The sequence below is a fragment of the Mobula birostris genome, chromosome 13 (assembly GCF_030028105.1).
Source record: "Mobula birostris isolate sMobBir1 chromosome 13, sMobBir1.hap1, whole genome shotgun sequence".
Lineage (NCBI taxonomy): Eukaryota > Metazoa > Chordata > Chondrichthyes > Myliobatiformes > Myliobatidae > Mobula > Mobula birostris.
This window is the reverse complement of record NC_092382.1, coordinates 20,119,693-20,142,446: the sequence shown is the minus strand read 5'-3', so window position 1 is coordinate 20,142,446 and position 22,754 is coordinate 20,119,693. Positions and strand designations below refer to the sequence as shown.

General features: G+C 47.4%; 1 protein-coding gene across 4 annotated transcripts in view; it reads left to right on the top strand.

Annotated features, from left to right (window-relative positions):
- LOC140208503 (NACHT, LRR and PYD domains-containing protein 3-like) overlaps positions 1–16,038 on the top strand; it is a 39,795-nt gene extending 23,757 nt beyond the window's left edge. Inside the window, exons 5-12 of one of the 4 annotated variants that reach the window (XM_072277215.1) lie at positions 3,291–3,462; positions 3,560–3,625; positions 7,938–9,693; positions 10,306–10,392; positions 10,548–10,718; positions 10,874–11,044; positions 11,199–11,366; positions 12,515–16,038. In XM_072277215.1, the coding sequence (XP_072133316.1) occupies positions 3,291–3,462; positions 3,560–3,625; positions 7,938–9,693; positions 10,306–10,392; positions 10,548–10,718; positions 10,874–11,044; positions 11,199–11,366; position 12,515 (2,592 nt within the window). In that variant the 3' untranslated portion in view covers positions 12,516–16,038. Of the gene's footprint in view, positions 1–3,290; positions 5,287–7,937; positions 9,694–10,305; positions 10,393–10,547; positions 10,719–10,873; positions 11,045–11,198; positions 11,367–11,529 lie in introns of those variants that run through there. The other 3 variants (XM_072277214.1, XM_072277217.1, XM_072277216.1) reach the window with 3 other exon arrangements.
- The last annotated feature ends 6,716 nt before the right edge of the window (positions 16,039–22,754 follow it).

The following is a 22,754-nucleotide window of genomic DNA, read 5'->3' as shown; positions in this document are numbered from 1 at the left end:
CCAAGCGACTTAACCTTATTAACCAGGCCCCCATGAGGGACCTTGTCAAAGGCCCTGCTGAAGTCCATGTAGACAACGTCCCTCACTTGCCTTCACTGCTCCCCTGGTAACATCCTCGAGAAACCATAAGATTGGTAAGACAAGATATACCAGGTACAAATCAGTGATGACTATACCTGATGAATCCTTGTCCATCCAAATACTCATACCCAGTCCCTTAGAATACCCACCAATAACTTTACCACCACTGTTGTCAGGCTCACGACCCTATAATTCCCCAGCTTATTTCTACAGCCTTTTCAAACAGCAGAACAACATTATCTACCCTCCAAAACTTCTGCATCTAACATTTTAAATATCTTTACTGGAACACCTGCAAGCTCTGCACTCGCCTCAGACAAATTATGAAGGAAAACCCTGGGGATTTACCCTCCCTAATCTGCCTCAAGACAGCAACCACCTCCTCCTCTGTATAGAGTCCATGATCTCACTGCAGTTCCGCCTCACTCTAAAGATGCTATATGTCTCCTGAGTAAATATAACTGTAAAAAATCCATTTTAAGTCTCCCCCATCTACTTCAGCTTCAAGCATAAATGCCCACTCTGAGCTTCAAGCATAAATGCCCACTCTGAGCTTCAAGCATAAATGCCCACTCTGAGCTTCAAGCACAAATGCCCACTCTGAGCTTCAAGCACAAATGCCCACTCTGAGCTTCAAGCACAAATGCCCACTCTGAGCTTCAAGCACAAATGCCCTCTCTGAGCTTCAAGCACAAATGCCCACTCTGAGCTTCAAGCAGACCAATTTAGACCGTTGGAATATTTTTGTTCTAAATACATTTGATGAAGGATTTGGGGTTCTCTTTTCCCTTGTCTGCTGTAGCAAACTCAGGCTGTACTTTCGCCCTCTTGATTTCCTCCTGTAGTAACTCTTGCATTTCCTGTCCTCATCAAATGCCTCATTTGATCCTTTGAGCCTATACTTGTGATATGCTCAGGGCCTTGATATCTCTTTTTAAAAAAAAAAAATAAAGAAGAAGAAAACAACATTCCCTAAACGAAGATACCCTTGTCTTTTATTCTGTCGGGAACATTCAAACTCTTCATTTGTGGTCATTTCTGTATTTGAACTCGGTACTCTCAAAATATAGGTTTTGGAGGCCCTACACTTACCAAGCACATCTGTACCAGAAATCAACCAGTCCCAATCCACTTTCATCAGATCCTTTCTGGTACCATTAAAATTGGCTTTTCTCCAATTTAAAGTCTTAACCCAAAGACCAGACCCATCCTTTTCCATAATGATTGTTAAACTGATGTTATTATGATCACCAGATCCAAAGTGTTCTCCTGCACACTCCTCTATTGCTTGCCCTGTTTTGTTCCCTAATAGGGATTCCAGAATGCACTCTCTCCAGTTGTGACCTGAATATATCGATTACAGAAACTTCCCTGGACACATTTGACCTACACTATCCCATCCAGCCCTTTAACCCAGTGAGTCAGTCAATAAATGGAAAGTCAATTGTCTACCATCAGAATCTTATGTTTCTTGTTTCTGTGAACTCCCTGCACGTTTGTTCTTCTAAATCCCATTGATTATTGGGTGCTCTATAATATAATCCAACTAACATGGTCATCCCTTTCTTAATCCGTAGTTTCACCTATGTAGTCTCATTGGACCAGCTATCCAGTTTGTCCTGTCTGAGCAATGCAGTGACATTTTCTCTGACTAGTTATGCCACCCGTCCCTCTGTAATCCCTCCCACTCTATCGAATCGTGTCTAATGCAACGGAACACTGGAATGCTGAGCTGTTAATCCTGCACCTCCTCCAACCAAATCACAACAATGGTTACAATGCTGTAATTCAATGTGCTGATCCACATGCTAGGCCGATCTGTCTTTCATACAGTACTCCTTGCATTGAAATAATACGTATTTTGGGAAAAACGATTCTCATCCTTTAGTTTCCTGACTTTGTATGTTGGCTTAACAACATCTTTCCCACACAACCACTCCACCATCCATGCTAGTTCCTCACCCCCTGCAACTCAAGTTTGACACCTCCCCTCTCTCCATGCAGCGCTAACAACCCTTCCCACAGGGGTATCAGTCTGCCTCCAGTTCGGGTGTAAAACGATCACGGGTGTCCAGGCCACAACTTCCTTGGAAGAGAGCCCAAACATCCAAACATCTGAAGCCCTCGGTCATGCACCATCTCATCAGCCAGACGTTAAACTGTATTATCGTCCTATTTCAGTCCTCCCCAGCATGGGGCACGGGTAGCAATCTTAAGAACACAACCCTGGAGTTCCTGCACTTCAGTTTAGCATCTAACTCCATGAACTCACTTTGCAGGACCTCATCACACTTACTACTCTTGTCATTGGTACCAACGTGGACCATGACCTCTGGCTGCTCACACTGCCCTTAAGAAAGTTTCAGACTCGAACCGAGATATCCCTGACACACCATCCAGAAATATTGTTCTCGTCAACAGAATCTCCAGTCTGTTTTCCTAACCGCGGAATTCCCCCTGTTAGTGCAGCTCACGCTTCTCACTCGTTCTGAGTCACAAAACCAAACTCGGTATCAGAGGCTTAATGACCGTGGCTTTCCTCTGCTAGGTCATACCCCGAAACAGAAATCTGTATACCTGTTACAGAGGAGTTTCCTGCAGTGGCTGCCTCTCAGTTACCTGTGTCCTGCGCCTTAGGTATAGCTCCATCCCTGTATAGCCTGTCAGTCAACCTCTCATCCTCTTGAATGATCCTGGGTTCAACCAGCTCCAGTTCCAATTCCTGATCACAGTCTGTAAGAAGCTGCAGCTGGATGCAATTCCTGAAGGTGTAGTTATCTGGGACACTGGCGGTCTCCCTGCCTTGCTACACGCAGTATGAAGAGCATTCCACTATCCTGCCTGGTATTCTCACTGTTCTAACCGTGAAAAGGAAGGGAAAATACTATCCAAAATCTACCTAAAGCCTCCACCTTGCCTCACTGAACCTTCTCTGACACAAAGCCTCAACTCCCCACTCTATCCCTGGCTCACTCACACTGTGTCTACTCCACTTAAAACTTGCCAAGCGGATGTTTCCCGACAATCTGTGGCGTTGAGAAGGACATGACTGACCCCGCTCACTTCTTTTAAATTCTTTCCCCCACTATGAACACTTCAGTGGCTGTTACTGATCTGTGGCGAGTAGAATGTGCTGGGTCAGTCCATGTTCAGGGTAGATTTGTACCCATCCCTCCGCTCCTCAATATATTCCCCATTGTTCATTACAGAGCGTGACTGAGTTGGCGGAGAAGGGAAACCGAGCGGGCGCTTCCAAACTCCTCCTGGATCTGGTGATGGAGAAGGGCTCCGGGGCCCGGAGGGTGATGTGGGAATCCTTTGTGAAACTACACCACCATTTACCGAAGCTGAGCAGAATATTGAATGAAATACGGGAACGTGGTACGGTGAACAATACACTGTGTGTCACAGATGTAAATGCTGATGAATTTACAGTATTACACAGAACAGACTTCATGCAGGTTAATCTGTTGAACAGGTGACAGCCAGTTCGCCTACATGGACACTGAGCGGGGTGTATCTGAAGTGCCGGTGCATCTGAAGGGTAAGAGATGGAACGGAAATCTCAAAGTCTTTATTTCACTCTGACAGTCTGAATACCTGTATTTAGAGGCCGGTTTAGAGACTGCCAGAGTCGGGAAGACAGGTTTTTGTTGCTGTGGCTGAAGGACAGAAAGCGATTTTCATTTGTCACAACACCCGACACCTTCCGGGTCTCAGGCTGTGCACCCAGAGGCCTCTACGAGTTTGATAAACAGACATTCCAGTCAGTCAGAGATGAAACCACGGCGTTCCCCTTTCTGTAGGGCCGAGTATCCTGGGATCTGACAAAACTGAAGGCAAACCATTCCCATTGGAACATCCAACTTCAGCAAGGGAAATCCCATACCTCCGATCCAAAGCGAAGCCGAGAGTTGTTGTTATTCCTCCAAAGCCCACAAGACGTAGCAGCAGAATTAGGCCATTCAGCCCATCAGTCTGCTCCGCCATTCCATCATGGCTAATCCCAGATCCCAGTCAGCCCCATACACCTGCCCTCTCGCCATATCCTTTGATGCCCTGACCGATTTGGAACTTCTGCCTTAAATATACCCATGGACTCGGCCTCCACTGCAGTCTGTGACAGAGCATTCCACAGATTCAGTACTCTCTAGCTAAAACGAAATCCTCCTTACCTGTTTTAAAGCATCGCCCCTCAATTTTGAGGCTGTGCCCTCTAGTTCTGGATATCCACCCTGTCTGGTCCTTTCAACATTTGGTAGGTTTCAAACACATTCCCTCGTATTCCGCAAAATTCCAGTGAGTATAGGCCCAAAGTTGCCAAAACACACCTCATATGTTAACCCCTTCATTCCCAGAATCATCCTCTTGAATCTCCTCTGGACCCTCTCTAATGACAACACATCTTTTCAGAGGTATGAGGCACAAAACTGTTGACAATACTCCAACTGCGGCCTGAATACCGTCTTGTAAAGGCTCAGCATTTATATTAGATGCATCATCGAACATTTACAACACTCTATTCCATCTGCCACTTTTTGCCCATTCTTCCAATTTGTCTCAGTCCTGTTGCAATCGCACTACCTACCCCTGCACCTATCTCTGTATCATCCTCAAACTTTCATTCCATCGTCTACATCATTGACAAACAATCTGAAAGCCAGTGGTCCCAATACTGATCCCTGCGGAACAGCACCAGTCACTGGCAGCCGACCAGAAAAGGCCCCTTTTATTCCCACTCGCTGCCTGTCAGTAATTCCGCGACACATGCCAGTATCTTTCCTGTGACACCATAGATTTTTATCTGGTTAAGCAGACTCATGTGCAGCACCCTATCAAATGCCTTCTGAAATTCCAAGTAAATGCCATCCACTGACTCCTTTGTCCACCCTGCTTCTGACTTCCTCGATGAATTCTAACAAAACCCACGCTAACTTACTTTGTCATTAGTCTCCAAGTACCTTGAAATCTCAACCTTAATAGGAGACTCCAACTCTTTCCCAATCACCGAGGTTTGGCTAACTGGCCTATAATTTTCTTTCTTTTGCCCTCTTCCCTTCTTAAAGAGTAGAGGTACAATTGCAATCTTCCAGTCCTCCAGGACCATGCCCGAATCAAGTGATTCTTCAAAGTTCATGACCAATGCATCCGTCAACTCTTCAGCATCCTCTCTCATGACTGTGGGATGTAGTCCATCTGGCACAGGTGACTTTGCACCTTAAGAGCTTTCAGTATGCCGAGAACTTTTTAATTTGTAATAGAATGGCACTCACTCCTACTGCCTGTCACTCGCAGACCACTTCACGCTGCTAGCGTCTTGCACAGTGAAGATATATGTAAAGTACACATTAAGTTATTCTGCCATTTGTTTGTCCACCATTACTATGTCACCAACATCATTTTCCAGTGTTCCAGTATCAACTCTCACTTCCTTCTTACTGTTTATATAACTGAAAAAAGTGTTTAGTGTTTATTATCCTGCTTTATATTATTGGCTTTTCTGCCCTCATATTTCATCTTTCCCCTTCTTATAGCTTTTTTAGTTGCCTTTTGTTGGATTTTAAAAGTTTTCTATTCATCCAACTTTCCCTCACGTTTGTTGTCTTGTATGCCCTTTCCTTGGCTTTTATGTAGTCTTTAAATTCCTTTGTCAACTATGGTGGCCTATACGTGCCACTTGAGAACTTCTGCCTCCGTAGCCCATATCTATCCTGCAACTTGTGACCTGTTCCCGGAAGCTTCAGCCATCTCAGCTCTGCCGTCATCTCCACTGGTATCCTTCTCCAATCTACCTGGGTAAGCTTCTCTCTCGTGCCTCTGTAATTCCCTTTATTCCATTGCGATACTGATACTGTAAGTTATGCTTCTCCCTCTCAAACTGCAGAATCAATTCATTCATTCATTCAAATGATGATCACTACCTCTTAAGGGTTCTTTTACATTAAGCTCCCTCATAGGATCAGGGTTATTGCACAACACCCAATCAAAGATAGCCCTTCCCTGAGTATTGCTAAGCACAAACTGCTCTAAAACGCTAACTCATCGGAATTCAGTAAAGTCCCTCTCTTGCGATCCAACTCCTGAAGTTTGTTTGATTTTCTTATTCCGCGTGCATATTGAAGTCCCCCATTACAATTGCGTCATCACATTTATTACATGCCTTTTCCAGCTCCCTTTGCAATCTCAACCCCACACCTTCGCTACTATTTGCAGGGCAATAAAGGATTCCCATAAATCTTTTTTTTTTAACCGTTGCGGATTCTTATGTCCACCCACAAAGATTCAACATTCTCTGACCCTATGCCATCACTTTTCTAAAGATGTGATTCTATCTCGAACCAACACAGCTACAATACCACCGCCTATGCCTTCCTGCCTGTCCTTTCGACAAGACGTACATCCTGTACCGTTAAGCTCCCAACTGTGGTCTTCTTTCAGCCACGACTCAGTGATGCCCGCAACATCATACCGACCAATCTCTGATTGCGCCAAGCGTTCGTCCAGCCTATTCCGAACGCTGTGCGCATTTAAATACAATGCGTTCAGTCCTGCATCTGCGTCCTTTTGAATTTAGTCTATGTGGTCCAATTGAACACTTTGCTCTGTCCAGATTTGAACCCAGTCATTGGCTTGTCCTTCCTTACATTCATGTTACACCCATCGTCTACTTGTAAACCTGCTGGTTCATCCACAACTCTATCGTCCGAGTTCCAATCCCCCTGACATTTTAGCTTAAAACACTCCCAACAGCTCCAGTAAATCTGCCCGTAAGAATATTGGTCCTCATCGGATTCACGTGCAGCCCATCCCTTTTCTACAGGTCTTACCTGCCCCAGAAGTGGTCCCAATTATCCAGAAATCTGAATCACTGCCCCCTGCTCCAAATCTTCAACCACAATTTCTCTGCCACCTCATTCTACTCTTATTTCCACTGTCAGGTGGCACAGGCAGCAATCCTGAGATGACTACATTTGAGGTCCTGCTTCTCAGCTTTTTACCTAACTCCCTATGTTCTGTTTTCCAGACCTCCTCCCTTTTCTCTTCCTATGTCGTCGGTACGAACGTTTGCCCCGACCTCTGGCTGCTCAACATCCTTTCTCAGGATACTGTGGACGCGTCCAGAAACATTTCGGACAAAGGCACCTGAGAGGCGAAGACCATCGGTGTTTCCATTTTCTGTCCACAGAATCGCCTCCCTGTCCCCCTGACTATAGAGTTCCCTATTATCGCTGCCATCCTCTTCAGCTTCCTGCTCTTCCGCACATCATCGGGGAATTGCCTGAGGTCATGTACCAGCTCCTCAGAGAATAAGAGACAGTAGACTAGTGCGGGGTGTGTTACATTGAGACTGGTACAGCCTGGAGAAGGAAACAGAAATAGTGTTCCTTTTCTGTGGCTCAGTACTGACAGCGTAATCCTAAAGGACTGTCAAGAACATGGGGTCCATTGTGAGAAAGGTAAAAGTCAGTAGAGCAAGTAGATGCCCCCCTCCCCCCACTGTTACCGTCTGCAGTGTTGCCCAGTTCAGCAGAAGCTGAGCAGTGAAAGCGGTGAAACCAGCCGCTCCACACAACACTCTCCTCTCCAGAATCATGTGTGCACTTGGTGCTCGCTGGAACACCGGGGAATCTGCAAACTACGAACAGAGGGGAGAGGGGAGCCTTTCACAGTGAAACTGAATCAGATCAGAAATGTTTCTGGGCCATCGTTCATTCTCAGACACTCTTAGCTCTGACCTCCCAATTTTACCCAAACAATGCCTTTAACAAGTTTTTTTATTTTTATTGAAGAAAAACTGTTGTGTGCTCCATGTTCATCAGATTGGGCATTGACAACCTATTTCTGTCCATCCAAAGATGTTCAGCAGAAACACAAGGAGACCCTGCGGGCACAAACTGAAACACTGAGAGTGAACACGATCCTGATGAGGGAGAAGGTGAAGGTTTTCCAGCTGGTTGATCGATACGCTGAGCTCACGGTCATTTCTACTGTTCGAGATCGGAGACTGGTGGAACATGAGCTGCTGGCAAGAGGCAGAGACCACGAGGAGTGGAGAGAAAAACATCTCCGCGGACAGCTGGAAAAAATCCGCACTGATCAATTATTTACGAGGAGTTTTCTGCAAAAATTTAAAAGATCTGTCTTTGGAAACAAAACAGGCATGTCCGCAGCAGTGGCCGGAGTCCCGGGAATCGGGAAAACAACAATGGTACAAAAGATTGTTTATGACTGGGCCACGGGGAAAATATACCAACAATTCCAGTTTGTCTTCAGTTTCAAATTCCGAGATTTAAACTCCATTAACTGCAGAATAAACCTGAAGGAACTGATTCTGGATCAGTATCCTTACTTTGGGAATTCCCTGAGAGAGGTCTGGAAGAACCGGGAGGGATTACTGTTTATATTCGATGGATTGGATGAATTCAAACACAACGTCGACTTTGCTGACGGTCAGAGAGATACAGAACCCAAGCACCAGTGCCCAGATCCCGAGTGGTGGTGTGAGGTGTCTGACATTGTGTACAGTTTAATCCAGGGCAAGCTGCTCCCAGGGTGTTCAGTGCTGGTGACCACTCGCCCCACTGCGTTACATTTATTGGAAAAGGCAGACATCGGTGTCCGGGCTGAAATCCTGGGATTTGTTGGTGAGGAACGGAAGGAATATTTCTTCAGGCATTTTGAAGATCAGACGGTGGCAGAAGCTGTTTTCAAACACGTGAAGGAGAACGAGATCCTATACACCATGAGCTACAACCCCTCCTACTGCTGGATCCTCGCTCTGGCACTGGGCCCCTTCTTCACACAAAGAGTCAGGGACCCGCAGCGAGTTCCCAAGACCATCACCCAACTGTACTCCTACTATATTTACAACATCCTGAAAAACCACGGCCGTGAGATTGGGAACCCCCGTGATGTGTTACTCAGGGTTGGTCAGATGGCCTTCAGAGGAGTGTCCGCGAAGAAGATTGTGTTTACAGATGGAGATTTAATCAACTACAATCTGCAGCCTTCCCAGTTCCTGTCCGGGTTCCTGATGGAGCTTTTGGAGAGAGAGGATTCTGCCCAGAGCGTGGTGTACACATTCCCACACCTCACCATCCAAGAGTTTGTAGCTGCAGTCGCACAATTCCTGAATCCACATCCCGGGGATATCCTGAAATTCCTCACTGAAGCCCACAACACGACAGATGGGCGATTTGGGGTATTTCTCCGTTTTGTTGCTGGTCTCTCCTCTCCAATTACAACTCGTGGCCTGGAGGAGTTTCTGGGTCCATTTCCTCATCAAACAACCTGCCGGGTGATTGACTGGGTGAAGGAGGAGGTTAAACGCCAGAGTGGAAACACAAGGAGTGAAGCTGGTAAAAGGAGCCTCCTGAACACATTGCACTACCTGTTTGAGTCTCAGAATCGTGGACTGGCTCAGGCCGCACTGGGATCTGTGGAAACACTTTCATTCAGTGGAATGACACTGACCCCGATTGACTGCGCGGTCCTGTCTCATGCCATCGGACTCTGTGATACAATAAAACAGCTCGACCTGGAGAACTGCCACATTCAGTGTGAAGGAATCCAGCGGCTGGGACCCGGGCTGCACAAGTGCCAGGAGTTGAGGTAACTTGATTTATCTTTCACTGTGAGCTGTGAAAATGTTCCATTGTGTTGCTTCAATGTTAAGGGATTTGGTTAAAACTAGCAAAATCAGATTTTGATGAATTGTGACAAATGCCCGGGGATCAGTCAGTAATTCCCCAAGGACAGGAGGGTTCTGTGGTTCCTTGTGAAGGGATGTTGGAGACTTCATCAGATCAGTGAACAACGGCCATTGGTTTAATGGTAGTAAATCACAGGAATGGCCGTGTTTCTCGCTGCCTGTGACACGTCCATTGACAATGTTCCTTCTCACTGTTACCAACACTGACTGCAGCAGGTGGGTCAGAGATTCACACCCCCTTCCCAGTGAGGGACAAGAGACCGTCAGCAGACTGTCCCAGTGAGAAGGAAATAAATACCATTGTGAGATTGTCCTCCCCTGCCCTTCCCCGTGTGTGACTATCACCATCAGTCCACCTGTGTGACTGTGCTGACTACCAGATACCCAGAACCCATGGGCGCATCTCCACTCCCGATTGTGGGCCTCAGTTCAGACACACCCCTCCCGTACAATCTGTGGAAATATCCGCCGTTTGAATCACTTTGTTCATCAATTTGTCTGTTTGTGCTTAGACTTGGGGAGAATAAACTGGGAGATTCAGGAGTGAAAATGGTGTCTGCGGCTCTGAGGAACCTGGACTGTAAAATACAGACACTGGGGTAAGTACCAGACTGTGGGAGATTGTGTTTACAGTCACTGGGTGTCTGACACTGAACATTATTGTGATCATTAAATGTGTTACTTATAAATACTGGGGATTTGTACCATCTCCTGTCTCTCTGTGTCCCTCACCCTCACTCTCTCTCACCTACAGTCTGGACAAAGTCGGTCTCACAGATTCTGGTGCCGAGGATCTCGCCTGCGCTCTCAGTACAAACCCATCACTGACGGAGCTGAACCTGGGTTTTAATAAACTTGGAGATTCAGGAGTGAAACTGGTGTCTGCGGCTCTAAGGAACCCGGAGTGTAAAATACAGAAACTGTGGTAAGTACCAGACTGTGGGAGATTGTGTTTACAGTCACTGGATGTCTGACACTGAACATTAATGTGATCAGTAATTGTGTTACTGATAAACACTGGGGATTTGTACCGTCTCCTGTCTCTCTGTGTCCTTCACCCTCACTCTCTCTCATCTCCAGGCTGGGCGGTGTTTGCCTTAAAGACTCTGGTGCCGAGGATCTCGTCTCCGCTCTCAGTACAAACCCATCACTGACGGAACTGGACCTGGGTTTTAATAAACTGGGAGATTCAGGAGTGAAACTGGTGTCTGCGGCTCTGAGGAACCCGGAGTGTAAAATACAGAAACTGTGGTAAGTACCAGACTGTGGGAGATTGTGTTTACAGTCACTGGGTGTCTGACACTGAACATAATGTGATCAGTAATTGAGTTACTGATAAACACTGGGGATTTGTACCGTCTCCTGTCTCTCTGTGTACTTCACCCTCACTCTCTCTCATCTCCAGGCTGGACAGTGTCGGTCTCACAGATTCTGGTGCCGAGGATCTCGCCTCCGCTCTCAGTACAAACTCATCACTGACGGAGCTGGAGCTGGGATTAAATTCGCTGACAGACCGATCTGTCCCCGCTCTCCGCCGCCTCATACTGACCCTCCCGAGTCTGGAGTGGATCTGGTGAGTATTTGTGTTAATGTTCAATGTGATAAAATATCAGCGAATCCGCGGGTTTTCTGGTGATATTTGTCTGCGAGTGCTGTTGAAACATTAACCCCAGTCCCCTGTTACTGACACTGTTATATAATCTGTTTATTTCGTCTTTATTTCCCTGCTGTTTCAGGCTGGGGAACAATGAGTTCAGTGAGACCGGGGAGAAGGAACTGAGATCTCTGCAGGAACCCAGACCCGGACTGACAGTGACTGTTGGAACATCTGAATGTGTGAACATCCCCGCCCGCGGGATGGGGTCATTTTGGCCGATTCCCCGCCCTCCCCTTTAACTCCTGCCCTTACCTTTAATGGCCGCGCGCCGGCTTTAATTCCCAACGTTTCTGACGGAGCTGACTCCCGTTCAGCGCTCTGTGACTTCGGAAGCGGTCCCTCAGTGACGTATTTCCGCCTGTTGTCCAACGGCACAGCTTCCGCCGGATGTGCGTGTTCGAGACTCCCCCACGTGAGACCCCGGGGAATTACACAGACAGGAAGAGACCGGTGGCCGGGGCTCAGTCTGGGACACCGGTGTCCCGGGGTGGGATTATCCCGGGAGAGATTCCTTTTGCTCCCTTTGCTGAGGACGGTGCATTCGGCTGTCTGGCTGATATAATGATGTTAAATTGACAAATACCTCGGCAGTGACCCTGGATCTGCAGCGATCTCGGACACGACCCTAAAGTGTGATTTTGTAATCATCGGTTCCCCGATGCAGAGTGACGGTGAGAAACGGGACTGATTATTCAACCAGTCTCTCATTGTCACCGGACAGTTAACTGTGTGTGACTGTGAGTGAATCGGGAGCAGCTTATTTATTTCCGCACGTCAGCAGCTCACACATTGTTTAATTTACATTTGTCCTGATGAAATCAATAAACCGCTGTAACTGCCTGTCTTGGTGTTGGACTCGAGTCTCACTAGAGGAGAAACAGTGACCTGGGGTTCCTGCTGCCCCCCGCACCCGGTGTACTGCAAGAATGGGTCTGAGCTCCTCACACTGGTACAGCAGCCTCTCAGCTCCAAGCTCAGGGATGTCAGTAAAATAGTGTCTGGTCCCCAGGATCTCTTCACTCCCCATCCCCATCCAGGCTGACCACTGCTTCCTCATTCCCCAGATACTTACACTACCCTGACCTCCACCTCCCTGCGCACTCTCCTTGCTCTCGCAGAAAAAAAAACGACAAAGGAGATCAGAAAATGCAAACACGGGGAAATCTGCAGATGCTGGAAATTCAAGCCACACACACAAAATGCTGGTGGAACTCAGCAGGTCCGGCAGCACCTATAGGAAAAGGTACGGTTGACGTTTCGGGCCGAGACCCTTCGTCAGGACTAACTGAATGAAGAGATTTGAGAGGGGGAGGGGGAGATTCAAAATGATTGGAGAAGACAGGAGGGGGAGGGATGGAGCTGAGAGCCGGAAAGATGTTTGTCAAAATGGATACAAGGCTGGAGAAGGGAGAGGATCGTGGGATGGGAGGCCAAGCGAGAAAGAAAGGGGGAGAGGAGAGGCAAGGAGTTATAGTGAGAGGGACAGAGGGAGAAAAAAGAGAGGGGAAACAAAAGAAAAAAACATAAAAGATTATAAATAAATAAATAAACAAGGGATGGTGTAGAAAGGGGTGGTGGGGCATTAACGGGTTTGAGAAGTCAATGTTCATGCCATCAGTTTGGAGGCTACCCACTCAGAACATAAGATGTTCTTCCAACCTGAGTATGGCTTCATCTTGACAGGAGAGGAGGCCGTGGACAGACATACAAGAATGGGAAGGGGACGTGGAATTAAAATGTGTGGCCACTGGGAGATCCTGCTTTCTCTGGCGACAGAGTGTGGGTGTTCAGCGAAACGGTTTCCCAGGCTGCGTCGGGTCTCGCCGATATATAGAAGGCCGCATCGGGAGCACCGGACGCAGTATATCACCCCAGTCGACTCACAGGTGAAATGTCGCCTCACCTGCAAGGACTGTCTGTGGCCCTGACTGTCCCATCACACACTCCCGGGGTCGGACACAAAATGAATCTCCCTCCACTCCATCCCATCACAAACTCCCGGGGTCAGACACAGAGTGAATCTCCCTCCGCACCGTCCCATCACACACTCCCGGGGTCAAACACAGAGTGAATCTGCCTCCACACCGTCCCATCACAGACTCCCGGGGTCAGACACAGAGTGAAGCTCCCTCCACACCGTCCCATCACACACCCCCGGGGTCAGACACAGAGTGAATCTCCCTCCGCACCGTCCCATCACACACTCCCGGGGTCAAACACAGAGTGAATCTGCCTCCACACCGTCCCATCACAGACTCCCGGGGTCAGACACAGAGTGAAGCTCCCTCCACACCGTCCCATCACACACCCCCGGGGTCAGACACAGAGTGAATCTTCCTCCACACCGTCCAGTCTCGCCCTCTCGGGGTCAGACACAGAGTGAATCTCCCTCCGCACCGTCCCATCACACACTCTCGGGGTCAGACAGGGAGTGAAGCTCCCTCCACACCGTCCCGTCACACACTCCCGGGGTCAGACACAGAGTGAATCTCCCTGCCCACCGTCCCATCACACACTCCCGGGGTCAGACACAGAGTGAATCTCCCTCCCCACCGTCCCATCACACACTCCCGGGGTCAGACACAGAGTGAATCTCCCCCCGCACCGTCCCGTCACACACTCCCGGGGTCAGACACAGAGTGAATCTCCCTCCCCACCGTCCCATCACACACTCCCGGGGTCAGACACAGAGTGAATCTCCCTCCGCACCGTCCCATCACACACTCCCGGGGTCAGACACAGAGTGAATCTCCCTCCCCACCGTCCCATCACACACTCCCGGGGTCAGACACAGAGTGAATCTCCCCCCACACTGTCCCATCACACACTCCCGGGGTCAGACACAGAGTGAATCTCCCCCCACACCGTCCCATCACACACTCCCGGGGTCAGACACAGAGTGAATCTCCCTCCACACCGTCCCATCACACACTCCCGGGGTCAGACACAGAGTGAATCTCCCTCTTCACGTCCCATCACACACTCCCGGGGTCTGGCACAGAGTGAAGCTCCCTCTGCACTGTCCAATCTTGCCATCTCCTGCCCAGACATGGAGAAAAGGTCTCTGTAGAGTGAAATATATCAGCTAAATTCTCAAGTTGAAACGGATTAGTGAGGACACTCTCAGCTCGTAGCACAGGGACCACGGCCCCCTCCCCCCCCCCCCACACACACACCAGAGGAATCTCTGTAGAGAAGGTCAGAGGGGCAGGAAGAGAAGTAGTGTAACGAAGGGGTGCACAGAGTGGGCAAAGGTGTGAGGGGGCACACACGGGCAGGGGAGTACAGGTCGATATTAGAACCCCTGCAGTTAACAATCACATTTGATTTCTAGGGTCCAGAAGTAGCTGAGGATGAAATCGAAGATGAGGAAAATTTTGCAAAACTGGGACCCCACCCCTTCCCGTCCTCTCCCACCATCCGCACTCCTAGGAGGACGCGGTCCCTTCCAGTCCGCTCACACGGGGTACGCTCCCAATCAAACTCCACCCTTGCCTATTCATCCCCATCGCCTGAACTCCAAATGGACCCCACCCCTTCTCATTCCTTCCCATCTTCCGCACACCCAATGGACCCAGTCCTTGCCGTTCACTCCCAATGGGACCCACCCCTTCCCGTTCACACTCAATGGGACCCACCCCTTCCTATTCACGCCCACTACCTGCCTCCCAATGGGGCTCCTTCCAGTTCATTTTCAACGGGTCTGTGAACCTGGAAACTGGCGGGGACGCCCGAATTCCGTGTTTGACAGAACTCAGGGCGGCGTTTACGGAATTTGACATGGACGCCGATGGGTTTATTAGTTACAAGGAAAGTCGAGGGTCGTGTGGATGTTGACGACTTTGCAAAACGGACTATGTTCCTTCTCCTGGCGGAGGAGGTGGATATTATCGGACTTCAGGACTTCCTGAAGATGGTAGGAGGTGAGGGAGGTTTATGGTGTGAAGGGATCCAGGAGTGTCCACATTAACTGTTTGAAGAGTTACAGGAGAGTCATTTATCATTGATGGTTTGTTTTGAAGAGAGAGAGAGAGAGAGACAAAGAGTGATGGTTGGACTGTCACGGGAGCTAACTTTGGAGATAATACTGAGCAGCTCGAAGGTGCTCGACAGGACATTATTGATGTTAATTCCAAGGACTTGTTGCTTGCTTACATGTCCTCACAGACAAAGGTAGGAGGGACTCTTTGAATGACAGGTGATGCTTAGCACAGGGAAATAAATAGGAGGTCAGATAATACAAACCTCAGACACATGATCGGGACACTAAATGAGCTTTGTGGTGCCCACAGAGAAAGTGGGTTTCTGGAGGACCGATCAGGCAGATCGATCCAAGTGCTCTGCCAGTGAAGATTCAAAGGCAAGACCGGTGGGGAGTTGTCTATGTATCCGACCCTGGCCTGGGTAGACAGCTCAACCACACCGAAGTACGGTCCTCTTTGTTGTTAGTTCACAGTCAGTGACTTGTGAAGGATTTCGGAGGACAGCAAGAAAATCGACGGCAACAGCTCACCTCAAGACTCAACTCTCTCTCTCTCTCTCTCTCTCTCTCTCTCTCTCTCTCTCTCTCTCTCTCTCTCCATCGCCATTCAACTAAATTCCACGAACTGAACTGAACTTTACTCAATATCGTAAGACTGTATCTTTTTACCCCTAGACCTAAAGAAGCTTGGTTTTCCACACGTATATATATTCCACACTTACTTACATCTACTTATTGCTACCCTGTTTGATTTATGTTCACTTAGTTTTCTGTATTGTGTAGTTATTAATAAATATTATTAGTTTCTAGCAATACTAGACTCCAAAGTGGTTTCTATTTCTGCTGGTACTTTATTCCTGTCATGGGGTACGTGACAAAATTGGGGCCTATGTCCGCGATATGAACAAATCGGTCGGGAGGCTGGTTTGAATTGATTGGGAAAAATCCCTTTTGATTTGGAATTTTGATTTGGTTGTGTGGAAAAACAGCAGAAATGGAAGTTTCGGGATTTCTGGAACCGCCAGACCCCGTGTCCGTGAAGAAGGCTAGAAAATATGAGTTGCGGGACCTTGCTAAAGAAGTGAATGTAAAGAGAGGTATGATGAAAGCAGAAATTCAAAGGAAAATAGCTGAATATTATGTCTCTATACAGACACTTGAAGAGGGGAAGTTAAGGAGGTTTCCTGTAGTGAATGAGGAGGTGGAGGTACACCTGGAACAGTTAAAGTTAGAGAGGTTGAAATTGTAGATGAGAGAGGCAGAGAAACAGAGAGCGTTTGAAAGGGAGGGATGGCAACAGAACGCTCAGGTGGTGAACCGTGAGGAGGAGTTTAGTGTCAGTCGGGAAGTTAGGTTAGTGCCTCCATTTGATGAAGCAGAAATTGATAGGTATTTCCTACATTTCGAGAAGGTGACCCGTAATCGGGAGTGGCCGCGGGAGCAGTGTGCGGTGTTACTACACAGTGTGGTAAAGGGAAAGGCCCAGCAAGCATATGCAGCCCTGTCTCTTGAAGACGCAAAAGATTATGATAAAGTGAAGGATGCTGTGTTTAAGGCTTATGAGTTAGCCCCGGAGGCCTACAGCCAAAGGATTCGAGGTTTGAGAAAATCCTGGAACCAAACGTATCTGGAGTTTGCCCATGAGAAACGCGTATTCTTTCATCGGTGGTGTGCTTCAAAAGAGGAAAATGAGAATACTGGTAACTTGAAGAATTTAATATTGATTGAAGAGTTTAAAAACTGCGTCTCGGCGGAGATAAGAACGCACTTAGATGGAAAAGGGGCAGCGACACTGTCAGAAAATGCTAAGTTAGCAGCCGAATATGCTCTAACTCATAAAGTTAAGTTTTTCCCCACTGAGATTAACCCACAAGGGAGTAGAGATAATCCACAGGCTAAACCAGAGAGTAAACCGGGGATTAGTGATAAAACTAAGGAGGAAGGGAAGCAGTCGGGGAGAAAATTTCCCAGTTTTAAGTGTTACTCTTGTGGAAAACCTGGCCATGTGGCGTCAAATTGTTTTGCTACGAAAAGGGGAAAAGGAAAGGAGAAAGAGAAAACCCCAACTGCCGGCGTTCAGACGGTTAAAATATAAGAGGGACTCGAGAGATTTATTTAAGAAGGGTTTGTGTCTGTGAAGGAGGGGTCAAACCCAGTCCCGGTTAGAATATGGAGAGGTACTGGAGCTTTCCAGTCACTGATATAAAATAATGTTTTGGAATTCGGTGCTGAGACAGACACTGGGAAAGTAAACATCTTTAAGGGCCTTGGAAAAGGAACAGAGGTCGTGCCTTTGCATAAGATAATCTTGAAATGTGACTTGGTAACGAAACCAGTCAGAAAAGGGGTCCAATCTGAACTACGGATAGACCATGTTGATATCTTACTCGGTAATGACTTTGCAGGTGGGGATATTTATCCAGCAGTTCAGCTCACAAGTAAGCCTGCTGCTGCTGAGGACCCGCCCAGAGACGCTGATGTGTATCCCGCATGCGCAGTGACACAGAAAGGCTGCTGCTGATAATATTGATTTATCCGAGACTTTCCTACCGTCCTTATACCAACAGGATTTAGGGGTAGTAAGGCTGAGGAAAGCAAGGAGGAGAGAAAAGACCTGTCCTTGTCAAGGAAGGAGTTCATAGAGGAGCAAAATAGAGATCTAGAAATTGTGGATTTAAAAGAGACAGCTCTCCCTGAGGAGGAAATTCAGAAAGAAACAATGGGGTATTATCTTAAGGATGGGGTGTTGATGAGGACGTGGAGACCAGCCACTGTGCCTGCCATTGAGGATTGGGCTATTGTGCACCAGGTGGTGGTTCCAAAGGTTTGCAGGGTTGAATTTTTAAACCTGGCCCATAAGATGCCTTCAGGGAGACATTTTGGAGTAAAGAAGACGGTGCACAGGATCATGAGGGAGTTTTATTGGCCTAACGTGAGGAAGGATATTGTCAATTACTGTAGAGGGTGTCATACGTGTCAGGTGGTGGGAAAACCTAACCAGGCCATTCCAAAAGCCCCACTTCGGCCAATCCCTGCTTTTGGTGAACCTTTTCCCGGGTCATAGTGGATTGTGCAGGCCCTTTGCCAAAGACTGCAGCTGGTCACCAGTATTTGTTAACAATAATGTGTGCTGCATCTAGGTTTCCGAAAGCTGTGCCTCTCAGAAACATCCTGGTCAAGACTGTGGTAAAAGCACTCAGCAAGTTTTTTGCACTGGTAGGTTTACCCAAAGAAATTCAATCCGACCAGGGCAGCAACTTCAATTCAAAAATGTTCCAGCAAGTAGTGCCTGAGCTGGGAGCTCAACAGATTGTGTCATCTGCCTATCACCCGGAGTCTCAAGGGGCTCTGGAGAGGTTTCATTCCACTTTAAAAACTATGATTAAGACCTACTGCCATGAGAATGAGAAGGGCTGGGATGAGGGGATACACTTACTACTTTTTGCTGTGAGGGACACTATTCAAGAGTCCCTGGGGTTCAGCCCGTTTGAACTCATTTTCGGCCATAGGCCCAAAGGACCTTTGCCCCTGCTCAGAGAGCAATGGTCTAACCCAGACGTGTGTGTCGGCGTGTTAGACTATGTTTTAAAATTCCGAAAAAAGGCTTAACAAGGCCTGCGACCTTGCCAGGAAGAATCTGCAGCACTCCCAAATTAAAATGAATCAGTGGTTTGATAAGAGAGCGAGGGAGCAAGTGTTTGAAGTGGGAAACAAAGTACTGGCAACACACATCAAAGTTGCTGGTGAATGCAGCGGGCCAGGCAGCATCTCTAGGCAGAGGTGCAGTCGACGTTTCAGGCCGAGACCCTTAGTCAGGACTAACTGAAGGAAGAGTGAGTAAGAGTCAGTAACAAAGTACTACTGCTTCTTGTGACCAACCCCCTCCAAGCAAAATTCCATGGGCCATACTGCATAGTGAAGAAAATTGATTCTTTGAATTACGATATTGAAATTCCTGACAGGAGGAAGGCCACGCAGTTTGTTCATGTTAATATGTTGAAACCGTATCATGAGTCTGAGGTGGTACCAGTAGGTATGACCACGAAAACAAGGGGGGGGCTGAGGAATTTGATAAAGAGGAGAAAAATCATTTCACTAAACTGAGTATCGTGTCCACGAGACTTACAAATTCCCTTATCTTAAAAAACCTTACTGATAAGGTTGGTCACACACAACTTACAGGAATTCTGCAGATGCTGGAAATTCAAGCAACACATATCAAAGTTGCTGGAGAACGCAGCAGGCCAGGCAGCATCTCTAGGAAGAGGTACAGTCGATGTTTCAGGCTGAGACCCTTCGTTGGCCATTTGGGGCCTGCACAAAGAGAGCAATTGCAGGAGCTCATTAAGAAACATAAAGATTTATTTCCTGACAAAGCAAGACGATCCACCAGGGCAGTGCATGATGTCATTCTGAATTCAGCTCAGCCCATTAAACAGCATCCTTACAGAATGAACTTCAGGAAAAAATAGAGAAGTTGAAAAAGAGATCGGGTACATGCTAGCAACCGGTATTATTAGGCCATCTACCTCAGACTGGGCGTCACCATGCGTCCTTGTACCTAAGCCGGACGGTACCATGAGATTCTGTACTGACTACCAGAAAATTAATGCCATAACCAAGACGGATGCTTATCCTATCCCCAGAGTGGATGACTGTGTTGATAAAGTGGGAAAGGCTAATCACCTCACGAAGATTGATCTGTTGAAGGGATACTGGTGTGTTCCATTGACCGACAGGGCCAGAGAGATCTCAGCGTTTGTTACATCCTCAGGGCTGTATGAATACAATGTTTTGCCCTTCGAGATGAAAAATGCACCAGGGACATTTCGGAGAATGACCAATTCGGTGATTAAAGGGTTAGAAAACACAGAGGCCGGTATTGATGACCTGGTGGTCTGGAGTGACACATGGGAAGAACATAATGCAGCAGTAGAGCAACTGTTTGATAGACTTTCCAAGGCCAATCTTACGGTGAGCCTGGCTAAAAGTGAGTTTGGCCATGCCATGGTCACATATCTGGGGTATCCGGTGGGCCAAGGCCAGCTGGCTCCCGTACAGGCCAAGCTTCAACCCATTGCTGAAGTTTCTGTTCCAACTAGCAGGAAAGCTTTGAGAAGGTTTTTAGGGATGGTTGGGTATTATCGAAAATTCTGTAAGAACTTTGCTGGCATTGCTCTCCCCGTAACAAAGCTCTTAGGGAAGAGTGAAAGGTTTTCATGGAGTGATCTTTGCCAGGAGGCGTTTGAACATTTGCAAACCATCCTGTGTTATCAACCTGTGCTCAAAGCGCCGGATTTCTCGAAGCCATTCTCAATCGCCACAGATGTTAGTGATGAAGCTGCTGGGGCAGTACTGTTACAGAAGGGTGTGGATGATATTGAACACCCAATAGCTTATTTCTCAAAGAAATTTAATGTACACCAGAAAAATTATTCAACTGTTGAAAAGGAGTTATTGGCACTTATTCTGACCTTACAACATTTTGAAGTTTATACTTGCCCTGCCAAAAGACCTCTTTTGATTTACACAGATCACAATCCGCTGATATTTTTAAATAAAATGAAAGATAAAATAGGAGGTTGTTAAATTGGAATCTAGTATTGCAGGAATTTGATTTGGTAATAAAACATGTAAAAGGTACTGATAACATCATAGCTGATTGCTTATCCCGATGTTAAGTTGAAAACTGTACACATTTTTGCTTTGTCATCTGCTGTTTTTTTTTTTCCCTGTATTGTTTAAAACCCTGTGATGGACATTTAAACAAAAAAATCGTCTTCGACATTTTTTTCCCTTGAGGAAGGGGAGCGGGAGGGGATCCAGGACTGCCCTATTAACTGTTTGGAGAGAGACATTTATCATTGATGGTTTGTTTGGAAAGGAGCGAGAGACAGAGTTATTCACCACCAATATGTTGCTTTTGAAAAGAGAGAGAGAGACGAAGATTAACGGTTGGACTGTCACTTTAAGGCATTGGAAGTAACTTTGGATTTTTACTGAGTTTGGAGTTGGAGACAGCACCGAGCAGCTCGAAGGTTGCTATGGTGACCGAAGGCTGGTTGTTGATGTTACTTTCAAGGACATGCTGCCTGCTTGCACTCCTTTACAAAGGCGGGAGGGACTCTTTGAATGACAGGTGATGCTCAGCCTGGTGAAATAAATGAGAGGTCAGATAATACAGACCTCAGGACACATGATCTGGACACTGAATGAGCATTGTTGGCCGCAGAGAAAGTGGATTTTGGAGGATCGATCAAGCGGATCGATCCAAATTGCTATTCCATCGGTGAAGAAGGGGTTGACTGGTGGGGAGTTGTCTATGTGGCCACCCTCGCCTGGGTGATAGCCCCACCACAGAAAACCAGTGCCCCTGTTAAAGTCACAGTCAGTGACTTGTGAAGGATTTCGGAGGACGACGAGAAGATCGACGGTATCAGCTCACCTGAAGACTCAACTCACTCTCTCTCTCTCTCCCTGTCTCTCTCTCTCTCTGTCTATCTCTCTGTCTCTCTCTCTGTCTCTCTCTTTCTCTCTCTGTCTCTCTCTCTCTGTCTCTCTCTCTCTGTCACTCTCTCTCTCTCTGTCACTCTCTCTCTCTCTGTCACTCTCTCTCTCTGTCTCTCTCTCCATCACTACTCAACTAAATACCACGAACTGAACTGAACTTTACCGAACGTCGTAAGACTGTATCTTTTTACCCCTAGACTTAAAGAAGCTTGGTTTTCATACACAAATATTCCACACTTACTTATATATATAATCATTGCTAACCTGTGTGATTTATCTACATTGATATTACTGTATTGCGTAGTTACTAATAAATATTAGTAGTTTTTAGCAATACGAGATTCCAAAGTGGTTTCCATCTCTGCTGGTTCTTTATCCCCGTCACGGGGTCCGTGACAGTGTTAAGAGAGACTGGGCTAGGGATAATGACAAGGGACGAAAGAGACAGGAAAGGAGATGGGAAGGGAGCGAGACAGGCGAGAAGATGACGGGAAAGGGAGAGGGCGAGAGAAGACAGAGAGAGAGACGGAGGAGAGAGAAAGATAGGAGGAAAGGCATGCCATGGAGCTGTACTGGGGGAGAAAGAAACCAGGGAGAGAGCGAGAGACAGGTGAGAGAGTGGTCGGGAAGGGAGGCTGGGGGAGGAAGAGAGAGACTGGGTAAAAGCAAGAGGCAGATTTGGGGATAGAAAGAATGGGTAGAGGAAGAATCTCAGAGATAGAGATTAGAGGGGAGAGTGGAGAAGCGAGACGGGAGAGAGGCCAGTGAGGTAGGAGAGAGCAACGGGGACAGAGTGATCGGGATAGAAGGAT